The 17,521-nt window shown below is 38.2% G+C and overlaps 1 protein-coding gene across 1 annotated transcript in view; it reads left to right on the plus strand.

Moving 5' to 3' along the window:
• Positions 1-17,521, plus strand: part of UNC5C (unc-5 netrin receptor C) — a 215,534-nt gene that overhangs the window by 109,651 nt on the left and 88,362 nt on the right. The window contains exon 5 of the mRNA XM_037046158.1: positions 7,531-7,634. Coding sequence (XP_036902053.1) covers positions 7,531-7,634 — 104 coding nt within the window. The remainder of the gene's footprint in view (positions 1-7,530; positions 7,635-17,521) is intronic.

The following is a 17,521-nucleotide window of genomic DNA, read 5'->3' on the forward strand; positions in this document are numbered from 1 at the left end:
AAATTGCAGGCCTCCAGACTATGAGAAAATAAATGTTGGTTGTTTCAAGCCAGGAGGGGGTCATTTCTAGAGGAAACAAATACAACCACAATGCAACACTCTGCCTTCTGCAGCCCCCTGTCCTGGGATAGCTGCTTCTAAAGAGTTGCTGATCTATAAGAAATAAGTTAACCTTTCAGGGTCCTAGTTGTCTTACCTGTAAAGTAAGGGGGTTGTGCTGTGCAATTTCTAAGCACTTCCATTGTTTCCTCCCTTAAGAAAAATTAGCCCAGACTTCAGTAAAGGGAATGGCAGATTATTTTTGAAATTAAATTTAAGTCAGCACTTATGAAGGAGGTAGTATGTACTTAGCACTAAGCACCACGATGTATCTGACTTCAGAGAATTTTAAAATGTATAAATCAGCAGTTGGCTGGGGTTATTTCATCTTTTTGAAGTGAAATTTAGCAGTGATGTAATATCTGATAGCTTTGTACACATACCCCACATCAGGAAGTTCTATGTAGTGAACTTTAGGTTGGAGATGCAAATGCATCACATCTGGAAGGGTAACTGCTGCTCAGCTATGGCCTCCCAGGGTCCTGTGCCATGGAGGATCCGGAGGCTGAATCCTCTGGAGGCCGAATCCAGACTCTACAGAGAAGAGTATTGTGATTGATTACTTATGGACACCTGTGCTGAAAGAAAAGGCAGCCATTCCTACTCTAAAAACAAGAGCTGAGCACAGATCATAACCATTTTTGACAAGTTACTTCTGTAGACAAAAGAGTTTTAGGGTTTTTGTACATAGCAACTATAACAATGAAGGTATTGCTTCAGAAAAGAATGTGGGGACATTTTATCCTATGTAGTCATCAGAAATTACTGGAATGATGACAAGGTATTTTTTTAGCCATCAGAAAACTTAGGGTTCTCCTGACGGAGACACTAATAGTTTCCATATTTTGAAAATGTTACTTAATCTTCTGAAATTCTAACATTCATTGCCTAACAGTGTTTCTGAAAGTAGGTAAAGGAACCTAAACTGATAATTATAAAATATTAATTCAAGAAATGTCATGTAGGCCATCTTACTAACAAACAGCTTTTCCCACCGAGATTTCCTGGTCAGCTTTCTTGATTATCTGAAAGTTAGAAAAGGGAGGAGCCATGGGGAAAAGACTAGATGATTATATCTGGGAGAGAGGCCATAGAACTGTTAAGATAATTTTGACAGTCTCAGCACAGAACTGGCTAGACTAGCACCTCACAATGGCAGTCCAGAGGCCCAGTATAACTCACCAGCTCGTTGGCCCTTAAAATGTGGCTCATATGTTTGGATAAACTTTTTGAAACCTTTTAAGCAGTTGACAACTAGAATAAAATTTACATAATGCTCTACATTGCTAACTTGTGTTAGCCAGCATATGTACGGCACGTGGCGCCCTAAGCCTGCATTCCGTGTGGCAATATATAGCTGGGGCTGAATAGCAAGAGTAAAAAGTTAAGTGGATTGGTTTTATACTCATGTCTCCATTAAAATTTAGAAAATCATAGACAACCCCTGTGGGTGCTACATTTCAGGAAAAACAAAATCTCATCTCTGACTTTCTCTCAGATGTTTTACCTGCATGGCCTGTATGTACACACAAGTCAAATTTCAGCTCCTGTGCTAGACCATGTAACTCATCACCTGTACAAAAGTGAATTCTTCTCACACTGTGGAAACACCAGGAGGGACTCATTGTAAAGAAGGTGGTAAAAACCACAGTGCAGAGGCAGGTCCGCTTGGCTCCCACAACCTCCCAAGCTCCTCCCTCCCACAGCCTGCAGGATTTAGCACCGTGCCATGCATATTGTAGGTGCTCCACAAATAATCAGTCAGTCAGCCTGTGGTTCTCAGATTTTAGTGTTGTGTGTAAAACACACCTGTGAGACCAGTTAAAACTGTAGATTCCCAGGGCTTAATCTAAGTATGTAATCTGCATTTTTTCCAAGCACAGAACGGTAGTTCCTGGGTTTCTCTTTGTGATATGTCACCTTCAAACATTAGTCCTCTCATGCTCATAATCACTTTGTCTCACTCTTTGCCTGACTAATAACAATAATGTCTAATGTTTATATGCATAATGACATTAACCAATATTATGGGAAAAGATGAAGTGGAGAAATTGCTGTCTTTTGAGCACAGACTATATGCAAGGCATGATGATACAATTTTATAGGTCCTTCTTCCTACATAACCTTATTATATGGTAGTATATATATTGCATGCATATTTTAGCTAAATAAATTAAGGCAAGAATAAGTTAAGTAAAAGATCACATACCTAGTCAAATGGTAGAATTAGGACCCAAACCCAAGTTTGTCTATGCTGGAGACCTTGCTCTCAGCCACAGTTATTTTGCTTCCCAGTTGTTTTCACATTACTTTCACAGTGATCTACAATAACAAATATGTTTATATAATGATCCACCAAATACATACCCATCACTCCACACATACAAATACACACAGATATATATGTATTTTTAGCTGTTTGTACATACATACACATAGAATGATGCTATGTATGATATACCTGGACATTTTCTATTGTTTAATTTCATACTTTTAAAAGATTTTATTTATTTATTTTTAAACAAAAGGGAAGGCAAGGAGAAAGAGAGGGAGAGAAACATCTATATGTGGTTGCCTCTCATGCACTCCCTACTGGGAACCTGCCCTGCAATGCAGGCATGTGTCCCGACTGGGAATTGAACCAGCAACTCTTTGGTTCACAGGCTGGTACTCAATCCACTGAGCCATAGCGTCGAGGGCCTAATTTCATATTTTTAATCCTTTTTTTAATACATTAAGTCTACATACAACCCTCTATGGGGTCATGATACACAATTTGAAAAACACAGCTATAAACCCTAAATTCCATAAGAATAGTAAGGAATATTAGAAACTATGACTATGGTTCATAGACTATATGGCCAAATTATGTAAGAGGATGACATATTGAAAATTTAGTAATGTGATTAATAATCTTTCATGCCAGAACTCTCGGAATAATAATAGAAATAATTTTCATAGTTTACTAAAATATATATGTTTTGTCCCTTGTAATTTTCAAAATTTTTTGGATTCAATAGTTCTTGATACTCACCTCACCCTATGAGGCTAAAACACAGAAAGCAACCAATATTAGAAATGTAATATTTTATTTATCTTATTCTATGGAATTTAAGCATTTTGATTTCTGCTAGAAAGGTGTATTGAAATATACCCATCAGAGAATTCTTGAGTTCATAGTATTAGCTTGTCATATCACCAAGATTTTGTCTTTTAAAAATATTTTATTCTAGTAAATCTTTCAGCCTAATGAAGTAGTATTGCTGAGGGAACAAACATTTTTAATAAATATCAATAATTTTTAAAACCTTGGAGTACAGCCATGTTGATTATCATTTCCAAAGACAATGGCATCAGTAACCTGCCTGCACAATAGGGAGATCTTTTTGCTGATATTTTTCCTAGTTTCCTCCCTAAATCAGTAGGGCTCACAGGTGCTTGGATGGTAGTGCGTCCCTTTATACTCAGAGCTGTGGCCTGTCTACCCTTGGATTTTCCTGTTGTAGGTCACACTCACCCTTTCATATGGTGTCAGGCATAGTCGCTGGGAGGATGTCAGTTGGGGAGGGAGACGTGAATTTCTCCCTCTTTTGTAAAAATGCACACTGACATGCTGGCTTGTCTTGCATACTGTTTGGGGTAGTCATTTCCTTTCCCATCTCTCCATGGACACAGAAATTTGTTGTTTCAATGAATGCATTCACAATCAACCAAGCTTTGATATTCATCTGCTTTTGTGATGCTTCCTTGGATTTGTACAAACAACTTTCTGACACTTTTAATACTGAATCTTCAGAAATCCACCCTTCTCTCATTTTCAAGCTCTTATCTGTACCTATCTATTAGTGTCCCAAAATTCCATGAAAATTTTCCTGAGATAAAAATTATTAGCTGTAATCTTCAAAGATGCACCAACTCCTAGATTATTAGGAAATAATTTATTCTATTCTTACTCTTGGACACTGATGATTACTGTGGTTCCTTAAAAATTTATCACAGCCAAGAAGTGTCTTATTTGACAAAGGATAAACCTTTTTTCTTCTAAAATACACATTTAAAATGTTATGCTAGTCAGTCATAGGCTATTAGAACAAAGGAGACCTTCCAAAGCATCTGGTCCTTCACTTTCATTTTACAAATAAGGAAAGTGAAGGCCACAGAGACTTTGAACTCCTACTTAACCTTCTTTCCTCTCTACAACATTGTCAAAAAGCAGAAGTCATCCTTGAAGAAATGTCTGTTCAAGTCCTTTGCCCATTTTTTAATTGGGTTGCTTGTCTTCTTAGAGTGGAGTCGAGTAAGTTCTTTGTATATTTTGGAGATTAAACTTTTGTCTGAGGTATCATTGGCAAATATGTTTTCCCAAACTGTTGGTTCTCTTTTTATCTTAATTCTATTTTCTTTAGCTGTGCAGAAGGTTTTTATTTTGATGAGATCCCATTTGTTTATTCTTTCCTTTATATTTCTTGCTCTAGAGGACATAACAGTAAAAATGTTGCTGCGTGAAATATCTGAGATTTTCCTACCAATGTTCTCCTCTAGGACTTTAATGGTTTCACGGCTTAAATTTAAGTCTTTTATCTACCTTGAATTTATTTTGGTGTATGGTGTAAGTTGGTACTCAAGTTTCATTTTTTTGCACGTAGCTGTTCAGTTCACCCAGCACCATTTGTTCATACAGAGGATCAAGAGATACATGAAAAGATGCTTAATATCACTAGATATCAGAGAGATGCAAATTAAAACCACAATGAGATACCACCTTACACCAGTCAGAATGGCCATCATAAACAAAGCAACAAACAACAAATGTTGGAGGGGTTGTGGGGAAAAGGGGACCCTAGTTCACTGTTTGTGGGATTGCAGACTGGTACAACCACTATGGAAAACAGTATGGAATTTTCTAAGAAAACTAAAAATGAACGTGCCTTTTGACCCAGCAATTCCACTCTTGGGAGTATATCCTAAGAACCCTGAAACACCAATCCAAAAGAACCTATGCACCCCGATGTTCATAGCAGCACAATTTACAATAGCCAAGAGTTGGAAGCAATCTAGATACCCACCAGTAAATGAATGGATCAAAAAACTATGGTACATTTACACAATGGAATTCTATGCAGCAGAAAGAAAGAAGAAGCTACTACCCTTTGCAACAGCATGGATGGAACTGGAAAGCATTATGCTGAACGAAATAAGCCAGGCAGTGAAAGACAAATACCATATGATCTCACCTTTAACAGGAACTTAAACAACAAAACAAACAAGCAAGCAAAATATGACCAAAGACGCTGAAATTCAGAACAGGCTGACAGGGACCAGAGGGGAGAGGGGAGAGAATTTTAGGGGAAAAGGGGACGGATTCACAGAAACTAGTATAAAGGACACATGGAGAACAACTAAGGGGGGTGGAAACGGAAGGGAGGTGGGGAGCACAGGGGGCATTGGCTGGGATGGGAGTGGGGGATGGAAAACTGTACTTGAACAAGAATTAAATTAAAAAAAGCATAAGTCATATTTTGTAGAATGCCTGAATTAGGTTATCCCACATCATAAAAAATTTGTAACTGTGGTATTGTTATTGTGCAAAAAAATCATTGAATGCATCAAAATTCTCTGATAAAAAATAAGACACTGTTTGCAGCCGCACATGTGTTTGCATTCTAAAAGACTTTCTTTGATTACTGTGTAAATGGTAAATAGAAATCCATATAGTTTCAGATCTAATTCTACATTTGCTAATTGGATTTTTCTTTATGGATTTAGTAAGCCAATATTCATGTTCCTAGGTAAACAGCTCTCTGAATACACGCATATGACAGAGCTGATTTTTCTTTTAATTGGTAGAATCAATGACTACATCAGAAGCAGGCCAAGTTGACTTTTCGAAAGTAATCAAGGTTATAATGAAAGGACTTTATGCTTATTTTGGTAGTAGTCTTAGAACTAATGGAAAGGAAACAGAAATTTAGAATCCTAAAGGTCTTCTAAGGGTCAAAATTCATCATTTTTCCGGATGAAATGCCCACATTATTCTGAACCATTCTGTTTTATGTCTAATTTCTAGCTGACAAGTGTCCTTTTTTCATGTTTATTCATTCATCAGCCATGTTTTCTCTCTGCCTGCAAGGCACCTGGCCTGCCTTCTATCACATCCAAATGCCCAAATCATAAAGGGTATGTTTACCAGGCGACCCACCTCTGCTTGCAGGGTTATGTGGAGGCATTCTGAAGTGAGCAGCTGCTGAGCTGGTCAGACGCAGTATTTCCTCTGCTCATGACGCTACCTGAAAGCTAGAAAAGAGGCTTCGTGGCAGACATTAAAATGATTCCTCAGGAAGAAGTATTGCTTTGTGAAGGGTTAAATGTGAGATCATTTTAGAAATTAGATAAAATGTATAAAGAGTTCAGAGCCAAACCATTAAAATTAAATAATTATATGGTATTCCATGATGGTTCTGTTAAAACCTTGAAGTAGCCCTGGCTGGTGTAGCTCAGTGGATTGAGCACAGGCCTGCGAACCAGTGGATCGCGATTCAATTCCCAGTCAGGGCACATGCCTGGGTTGCAGGCCAGTTCCCAGCAGGGGATGCACGAGAAGCAACCATACATTGATATTTCTCTCCTTCTCTCCTTCCTTTCCTCTCTAAAGATAAATTTAAAAAAAACAAAACCTTGAAGTACCTACCTTTGACATGTGGTCACCATTCTCAAGCAGGAAGCAATGAGCTTCATAAGAAGTGCTTTAAAAAGTCTCTATATTGCTAAGGCAATTCTAACTATATAAATATGTAATTAGGTACTTGGTGAATGTGGGCAAAAATGACTATTTAATTTTCTAATTGAAGAATAGTTACATATTACATAGTGAGAGATTTCTGGAGTCATTCCAACAGTTACTCTTTTCCCTGCCTTGTATTTGAGGCACCTGAAGAGGTTATATTCATTCTTTCAGGACTCCAGCATTATGTTTTACACTCTGAACTGGAGACTTGCTTTTGAGTTATTGATCAAAAGATCTCAGATATTACAATGCTGAATAGTTCTCACTGTGAAGAGAGAGGAAAATATTTATATACATAAGGAACTCTGTATAAGAATCATGATGATGGGATTCTTATGATTAAAAAGGAAATCATCATCGTTGATGATCAAGAATCAATAAGGGAATGCAAGGAATGAATTTCACTAATTGTTTATATGAGCATTCCAGTGAAAATTAAAGTTGGAACAGTTAATAGTCTCTGAATTTCAGAATTTCCACCACACAGAATATAATCACCCAGATTGTGATATAGTACTGACAAGTGGTTTAAAAAAAAAAATACAAAGTCACATAAAACACTAAACTGGAAAACTTTTATTACACTTTCTATAAATGAATAAATATAAGTTAGTTTTGTCATGTATTTTATTACCTGTCCTTTCCAGATCTACGGAAGACATTTGAGCAGGAACCCCTGGGAAAGGAAGTATCCCTGGAACAGGAAGTCTTGCTCCAGTGTCGACCACCTGAAGGGATCCCAGTGGCTGAGGTGAGTAAGAGAAATACTCTGCATTTAGCAAGTGGCATTTAGTTATTCTAACAGAGGCCTAAGCCATGGCTAATGGTGCAGTGAATTAGGGTATGGCATGATGAATGGTTGGTAATGGAGTCCTAACTGCCTGCTGCTGGCAAAATAGATTGATTGGGAACTGATTAATGACTTGTGAGTCAATTAGAATGCCCCACTGGACAAAGCCACAGTTAGCTTGGTTTGATTTTGTCATTCTCTTTCAAGAACTCAGAAATACTGCTTTAGTGTATCCGGACGTTATCATAGAGAGAGACAGTATGACTTTAAAATAAATCATCAATTTTGTTGTCATTTGTGTGTGTGTGTGTGTGTGTGTGTGTGTTCATGTCAGTGAGCCTGTGCACTCTCCATATACCTAAAAGGCCTATTCACACACCATGAATAAAAACATGTTTGAAGAATGACAGGTGTCAATTAATTTCATCCTACAAGCTTTCCATCAAATTCTTTGTGTTCGTTTTCTGTTTTCACTGAAACAAAGCCTATTGATTGCTAGCGCAGTATTATGAATCACATTCGTACATGACTTTTCATCAGCACCATACAACGCAGTGTTCTTTGCAGCTGCCTGTCTGTGGGGGGTGGGCCTGAGGGACCACAAGCGAGTGCCATGCTCTTCTTGAGACACTCCCATCGTCTTAGAGCATAGGTTGAGGAAAATCATCTAATACTGTGTTTTTTGTTTGTTAACAAATAATTTCAAACTCTGAAAAGCATTGCCCTCTTATGATTACTGGGAGACATCCTTATGTGCATCGAACACTATTGTCCTAGCTGATCCAGTGTCCTACAAGCCCAGAGAAACTTTAATTTGACAAGGGACATAGCTGCCAATTTGTTGGCAGGGCAGACCTTGTTAGCCTCCAAACCACACTGAGTCCTCTGGAAGTTTTACTCTGTATTGTGTATGACAAGAGGCATTTCTAATACTGTTGCAATTTAGGCCTATGTGGGGGTCAGCTGATATTTTGTAAAAATAAGCCCTGAATTATCCCTACCTAAAAAATTGCAAAATACTACTATTTTAGACTTATAAATTGCCCAAAAATGTTGAGTAGCTACAATGATTTCCACAGTTGTTCAATCTTTTGAAGGTTCAAGCAAAGGTGGGAATCAATTCAGTTAGTTGACAACAAAATTAAACACCTGATTTCTCTTTTCAAAATAACAATAATAAATTAATGAGAAATTTAGGCAGTGCTTTTACAAAAATGACTCCATTTTTCTCTCACAGCTTTTCATACCTTCATATGTCAATGAAAAGACACAGTGACAATCTTAATAAAATTTATTTTTTACTTTGAAATCAGAGAACTATTTTTGCCTTGTAACTGGCAGTCCATGGTACTTTCTAGCATTGCATTAGAAGTTTATGCATGATTATAGTTGTTTTTTCCAACCACACCAAATGATTTTCCAACAATGACATACAAAATGACTTATTGTGGTTAGAAAGGAGGCAACTCTTCCCAATTCAGTATTTTATTCTACTTACTACAATAGTGTATTTGTCTCTTAACTCTATTTCTAAAATTCTAATGCAAAGTCCTCCATTAACCTATCTTAAAGACCGGAATATCTCCTGGGTAACATGGGTATCTATAGCCTCATTTTTATTGGATATTTCTTAAAGAGAGCTGATCGCTGCAAAGACTTTCAGTGAAAGATCCTAGTAATTTCCTCATTTTTTTAGTGATTCACTTTGTTAAGGGGCAAAGAAAGATTTGTGACTGCAAACTAAATGGCTGTGAATTTTATTTGTATCATCACTTTGGAAGAGGCCAATTAACACTTGGCAAGCTCAATTTAGTCCATTGACATTCAACGGACTAAATATGATGCATTTTCTTGTTTTTCATGGAAAAGAGAAATCAAACACATATGCTGGAGAGAAGGCTAATAAACTCTTATGTAGACTCCTTTCTACATCCGTAAAATCACCAAGATCAGAGAGCTAATCACTACCTTAGTGTGACACATTATAGCTATCATTTACTCAAAAGTGGCAGATAATTTTTTAAAAGGGATGAATGTAACTTGGTGAGTTAAAAGATCATAAGGTTATTTTAACTTAATGATAAATGTATTTATTATTTAATAGCCTGGTTTTTTGTTTGAGGAACCTAATAGTATAAAAATAGCATAGAATGAAATATTAATCTTAAAGGAAAACCAGCAGGTAAAGTTCTTATGTTTTACCATAAATAAAATCTGTCCTTAAGCTATCAGACCACAGTAGCAAGGTCCTCTGCTTCTTTTGTACCCAAGGCAAATGACTCTATATAATTGGCATAGTAAATGCACAAAGAATACAGGATGGATCGAATCAATTGATCATTGGTTTATAAGTATATGTCTGGCTCCACTGGAGAAGTAGTCAGGTACAGTCTTTGCAGAATATCAGAAAGCAGTCATTTTCTTTCTTCCCATACAAGTCAATAAGTTTCTAAAAACTCTACTAATCTTACGTTAAATGGCATCTATTTGGTCCAAACAGTGCCGTAGGTATTTCTGAGGTAATAAATAAAATTTAATTTCCCCCCCTATTTTGGCTTTCGTCTCCACTACAGTATATTAAATTAATTTCCTTACAGAATTTTAGGTTTAAACTCAAGATTCACCATTTTAAACTCTGACTTTGGGCAAGATTCTCTATACCTAAGTTTCCTCAGTTACAAAATGGAGATGATGATAGCATCTATCCAGAACACAGTGATGAAGTTCAAGTGAGATAATATATGCAAACATGCAGAAAACACTCAAGAAACATCAATCATTATTAGTACTAGTATTCTGTTATCACCAATGGATTCACAGAACACTGAATTCAACCTCTTCAGTTCCAGATAGTCACTGAGCCCCTGGCACCTCTGCCGGGCACTGTGGGGTATGAGGAATGAAGCCCCTTGCCTGTAAAGAATCACCAAGATGCCCTCTTTCCTGTGTTCTCTACCCAGTTGCTTTGGTTAGAGTCCATAAATGCTGCAAATGAGAATATTTGGAGCTTTAAAACAAGGATACACCATTATTAATGTAAATATCTAATTTATAAACGACAAATACCTACAAGTCATAATGTGCTACTGTCCTTACTCTGAATTTAAAGTTACCATTCTCCACTTAGTCTTCATGACCCCAAGACATTGGGCCAGTCCTCACATTTTCTCTCAAAGAAGTCTGGGCCAGGGGTACGGTGGGCAGTTCTCATTTTCAGAACAAAGGCAAGAGAATGACAAAGAAAGCCTCCGCGGAGGAAAGAGGCCAAACCAGGATTCCTCGCACTCGTCCATCTCTCCAGGTGGTGACAGTTTTGACTAATATTCATTGGTAAAGAAAAGCTACGTTGATGGCCACCCTGGGATGAGCAAGTGTTTCCTGGGCCTGGCTGCCTCCTCGTTTGGTCTCCTTATCAAGGCCTTTATTTAAAATATTTCACAACCGCAGGGCTTGCTTAGCACAGGGCAGAGTCTGAGGGCCTTGAGCTGTAACGATATGAGTTCTTTAGCTGCTGAGTCATAGATGGCCCAGGGATCCCACGGAGCCAGCAGCACGTGGGGCTAAGTTTATTTAGCAGCAAATAGGGAACAACCGATATTCAACACCTGGTGTGGACAAACCCGTGGGAGTGGCTGAATGGCTGCGCTTAGATAGCGTAGTTGTATACAGCTCCGACGACTACTACTTGTGTTCCCATATGTCTATTTACTCCCCTGCTGTCCAATGTGATTGCAATAAAATAGGAGCAGACAGAGGTTTTCCTGTTTGTCTCTACCACCAGCTGACCATAGATTCCTTAGTAGAAGTAGATTCTCTAAGTGTATTTAACTAAATGGAATGAAGGGTCCCTGAGAGATGTGACAAAGGCTACACCTCAGGGATGGAACTTTCCAGAAAAACGATGTCTGTCACCCCTGAAGATGCAACCCTATGAGAGAACTCAGTGTGGTTTGACGGTTCCAACCCACTAGACCCCGAGATAAAAGACCATTGAAAGTTATTGTCCTTTCATTTGGAGACTATAGGGCAGGTTAATAAGAATCATAGTAAAGTTAAAAAACTAGACTGCGTGAAAGGAAGTAAAGAAATTTCTAAAAATACTCTAAAATGGTATTGCTTGGTATTTTAAATAATTCTTGCCTAGGATTTAGGCAAAAATAGAATCCTTTTCTTCTATTTCTGGAAAGGCATCGGTTTCCCTTTCAACAGAAACCTCCACATCTCCCTGAAGGAGCCCGGAAATTAATAGGCCACCGACAGGCGCTGGGTGTTCCGCTGGGGTAATAGTGGCGCTCTGTGACATGAATCCCCCTGCGCTCATTTTGGTGTATGCCTAGAAAATGTTGCTGTCGCATGGTGAGCCAGAAATACACGCAGAGGTTATTTCGCTGGACTATCTCTTTCGTAGAGTACTGGGATCGAAACAGCAACACTGGATACGACGTTTGTTGGCATGATAGAAAGAACAACACTGCATTTTTCACCAAAACCCATGATTTGTTTTACCTCTAACAAGGGGGTAATTGCTCCTCTAATTGTAATTGAGCTATTTCTCATAGGGGTTTAATTGGAGAAACAGGGAACAATGTGCAAGTTATTGACCCAATTGTGCTTCAAAGCCGTCACTTTATTCATCAACATTTGCATCTTTAATTAGCAAGCAGGAAAATATGGAGTGACAAGCAAAGGATAGATGATTTCGCTGAATTTGGTCTTGATAAACAGGGAGCAGATTTTTTAAAGCGGATGCTGCCGGAGCAAAAAGCCGCTGCCGCTGGGGGCTCAGCCAAATGAGCAGCATCAGGTGGCCCTCCGGCTAATTGATTATTAATGTGACCACTGAACACTGTGTTTCGCAAGAGGCACGCCTGCTTCGCTGCCATCCCTCGTCGCTGGAACTTCATGTGGACACATTTCCATGCAGGTGCATGCATTGTCTCCCAAGCTGTGTTTTCTGTTCTTTGCAAGCAGCAGAGCTTTAGAGAGGAAAGAAGGCTGTGAATACCAATTTGGAGAGAGACATCGCTTTCAGTGCCCAGTAATATCTGTTGGAATTTTCTCTAAGCATGCGTAATATAGCAACAAGAAGGGGTTTTGATTTTGAGATGATTATCAGCCTGCAAACAGATTGGGAAAATATTAGTTTTCCTGACTCATTGTCAGCTCGGCAGCTTCCCATCGGTCCAGTCGACATTTGCCGATGTCACCCCTTTATTACAGTCACCCCTATGTTTTTCTGCCATTATCTGTCTTTAATTGATAACATACACAGAGATTACCACAAGCCAAGATAACCGAGGGGACCAAATTAAAAATAATAATAAATACTATCAACATCAATTTTAAAGAAATAGATAAATAAACCTTTTTAATATCTAAAAATTAAAGTCCTTTTTAATTCCAAAAAGCTCCAAAGAAATAAGAAACCTTCTCTGACTTATAATAGATTTGTGACTTGGCTTACATACATACACAGTGGTTTCTTTGAACCTATAGTACAAAATGCTGTTTCCTAAATCTTTAATTCATTTATTTAGTCAAGAAATATTTATTGTCCATTCATTGTGTGCCCTACACTCTTTTAGCTGCAGGAGATACAAGTTAGTCCAAGTCCCTAAAGTACAGTAAAACAAAGCAAAACACAAAGTAAGAATAGAAATAAATGAGCAAGATATTGTCAGATCATTACAAGGAGGAAAAAATAAGACAAAGTCCTATCTGCGAGGTTGATGGTTGCTGGGGATTGGAAGTCACTTTGAAGTCCAAGGAGACTCTATCTGAGAAGATAATGTTTGAGCTGAGATCTAAATGACAGGAAAGAGCCAGACTTGAAAAAGATCTTGATCAGAAAGCTCCAGGCAGCGGAAGCAGGCTCGGAAGGAGCTGATGTGGTCACTGATTGAAAGGAGGCTAGCCTGTCCGAGACTCAGAGAGCCAGGGGGTGGGGGCAGGATCGCCTTCCGTTAGAGCGCAGAGGACAAGCTCAGGACTTGAGATGTGTGTGAAGCACTTTGGAGTTGTTTCGGAATGCGTGAAAGTCATTGGAGATTTTAAGTAAACACTGTCATGTCCTGATACATGTTTTTCAAAGATAAATTTTTCTACTCTAGAGAAAGCAGATTTTGGAAGTGTCAGATAGGAAGCAGGGGCCCTATTTAGGAGATCTTGCTTTAACCCACGCAAGGGGAAATGGCTGCTTGTCTTAGGGTGAGAGTAGAAGAGCTGGGAAAACATGGAGAAGTAAAGGACATATTGTAATTCCTGCAGGAGAAAAAAATGCTGAACATCACTTTAAAATTTGATTTTATTAAATTAAAAAATCTGGAAAATATTTGACCTTTTATTTATTTTTTGTGTTTATGTATTCTTCTGCATTTTAAAGAATTTAGTACGTATTTTTAAAATTTAATTATTGTTCAAGTACTTAAACTGTATTTGACCTTTTGGAAGAAAGGGGAATCTCTGCTAAAGCTCAGTAGACCCACCAGAGTGAGCTTTTCGTAGATGACCTACTGGGTTGGTCAAACAGTTCATTTGATTTTAAGTAAAAATAAAGGACACATTTTTAATTGTCACCAATAACTTTATTGACCAATGTATTCACTGTTTTGTACCACTGCCTTCTGCCATCTTTCAAGCAACTTCATAATCCGTCTCCCCAACACTTTTTATCTTTTTGAGCAAAGAACTATTCCAGGTGCCTTTTGCAGTCTTCCAGAGACTTGAAATATTTCCCACTAAGAGAATTTTATAAAGACTGAAATAAATGGAAATCTGAAGGTGCAATGTCTGGTGAATACAGAAGATGAACCAGAGCTTCCCAGCCAAGCCGTAACAGTTTTTGCTTGGTCATCAAAGAAACATGCAGTCTTGTGCTATCCTGGTAGAAGATGATTATGCATTTTCTGTTGACTAATCCCAGATGCTTTTTGTCAAGTGCTGCTTTTAGCTGGTCTAATTGGAAGCCGTATTTATTGGAATTAATTGTTTGGTTTTCCGGAAGGAACTGATCATAGTGGACTCCCTTTCAATCCCACCATATACACAATGTCACCTTCTTTGGATGAAGACCAGCCTTTGGTGTGGTTCGTGGTGGTTCACTTCACTTGCCCCACGATCTCTTCCCTTCCACATTACTGTAAAGTATCCATTTTTCATTGACAGTAAAATTTGTTTTAAAAACAGAATGTTTTTATTATATCTAAGTAGAGGATCCCATGCAGAAATATGGTAAAAAAGGTTTTCTTTTTTAAATTTTATTTATTTGCTTTAGAGAGAGGGGAAGAGAGGGAGAAAGAGAGGGAGAGACGCATTGATTGGCCGCCTCTCACACCCCCCCAAATGGGGACTCAACCTACCACTCAGGCAAGTGCCCTGACTGGGAATTGAACTGGCGACCCCTTTTGGTTCACAGGCCCACGCTCAATCCACTGAGCTACACCAGCCAGGGCAAGGAGGTTTTCTTCGCTTCACTTATGTGGAACCCAAACATCGAAGGGATTAACATAACCAAGCTGGTGTAAAGGATTTTTAGTTCTTGATTTGGATATTTTGAGTGTGTCAGCTATCTCCCATGTGGTATCCCATTGGTTGTTCTCAAATAATGTCTCTATTTGATCACTATCCTCTTCAACTGGTCTACCTGACCATGGAATCTTGTCCAGACAGAAGTCTTCAGCACAAAACTTTGCAAACTACTTTTGACACATTCGATCAGTCACAGCACCTTCTCCATACACTGCACAAACGTTTTTTACATTGCAGTTTTGTTTTTAGCTTTCTTGAAATAATAAAGCATAATTGCTGAAAACGTTGCTTATTTTCTTCCACCTTCAGTATTAAAATGGCTACACAACAATTCACTAATTTCGATACGTTTTTAAATGCTCTCTGATATGACAGTTGTCACAATACAATGTAACAAAATTGTTTCAAATGAAGTTGAAGACAGCTTAGCACTACTAGAGCCATCTTACCAAAAAAAAAATACAAATGAACATTTTGGCCAAGAAAACCAATGGTCAGTAGATCTCAGCTGTCTTTACACACAGTCTCTCTCGGCGGCACTACAGCAATAGCCAATAGCTTGTGTCTATACTGAGAGGACAAAAAGGTATTTTATTTCTAGATTTATTCTTTATTCTTGAAAAATGTCTATTTTTCTTCTATACGTTGTCTTGCTTTAATGATTCTCCCTATGCCTATAGGCACTACATACTGTAAATTCACTGCAGGTGAAAATGGCAGTCAGAGAGAGCAAAAAACCAGTGTTCTCCAAAGGTGGTTAGACTTAGCAAGAATTCAAAATACGCTTTTTCAAAAATTATACTTCATTGCTCATGCTATTAGAGTTGTCTGACTTTCCCTCTTTGTCCCCTCCACCCAGCGCCCCCCACTCCCTCAGGCAATCCCTACACCATTGTTCACATTGTTCTCTGGCTACTCCATTTCCTATACTGTACTTCACATCCCCGTGGCTACTCTGTAACTACCTATTCGTACTACTTTTTCTTTCAAGACATAAAGTCTTTCTAAAAAGATTTTATTTATTTATTTATTTATTTATTTATTTATTTATTTATTTTCGGAAAGAAGAGTAGGGAGGAAGAAAGAGAAGAAGGGAAGTATCGACGTGTGAGAGATATCCAATCAGTTGCCTCTCACTCACCCCACCTGGGGAGCTAACCTGCAACCCAGGCATGTGCCCTGACCTGGAATTGAACTGGCAACCTTTCAGCTGGCAGACCAGCGCTCAATCCACTGAGCCACACCTGCCTGAGCATAACTACGTATGTGTACTTCTTAATCCCCTCACCTCTTCACCCATTCCCCTATACCCCACTCCTATCTGGAAACCATCAAAACATTCCCCTTATACCCATGATTCTATCTCTATTCTTCCTGCTGGTTTAGTATGGTTTTAAGATTCAATCATTGATAAATAAGTATTTTTTCTCTATTGGTAAATAAAAAGAAATAAGAGAATTACTTAACCTGAAAGGCAAGTTGATAGTAAAGACTGGTTAGGAACTACTATTCTTGGACTAGTCAGTTTATATTGTTCTTTTGCCCTGGAAAATTAAGCATTTTAAGGGCATTTCAGTGCCATTTTGCTCCCCAGGATGATCTTAGGTATAATCATTCTACCTGGGGCTTCTTTGGTAGTTGTCTCTATAAGTTCATTCATCAACATGCTTTAATCTCCTCATAGTCAGACTTAGGCTTTAGAAATGGACAAGTTTTAAGACAAGTTTACTTCTTCAGAATGGCCTGTGAACACAGCTCTCAAAAGCAATGAGCCAGGGCTATGTGTGATTATGGGAGTGTTTCCCCAGAAGGGAAACAAATTCCCTTTTTTAGCAAATGCCTTCCCTTTGCAAAAGTTACAACAACTGAGCAAAATGTCACTACGTTTTCTACTTGCTGGGGTTTTTGTTTTGTTTTGTTTTTTATCATTTGGCTATTTTTTCCAATTATCTAAAGATATGCTTTTAATTTTTTTGAAAACCAACTCTTTTCAAGCATAAAAATATACATATTTTCACAAACCTACTGAGGGGTCAACACAAGGAAATGAGCAGCTTATTTAATTGCAAATCTGTGAAGGAAATAGCTGCATAAACAAAGTAGCCTTGGATTCTCGATAAGAGAGAACATCTAGCACATTCTTCATGATGGCTTGCGGTGGGGGAGGGTTTTTCACATACTTTTTAAAAAATGACCTTTTGCTTCTTATATTTTAAGACACTTATTTCACATGGTACACATTCTTGTTGGGTTGTACATTGGCAGTAATCACTTGGCATGCACGTTTTTCATTTTCATTTTCATTTTTCAATTACAGTTTA

Source organism: Sturnira hondurensis, unplaced genomic scaffold, assembly GCF_014824575.4.
Source record: "Sturnira hondurensis isolate 20B ecotype Veracruz unplaced genomic scaffold, ASM1482457v3 Scaffold0004998, whole genome shotgun sequence".
Lineage (NCBI taxonomy): Eukaryota > Metazoa > Chordata > Mammalia > Chiroptera > Phyllostomidae > Sturnira > Sturnira hondurensis.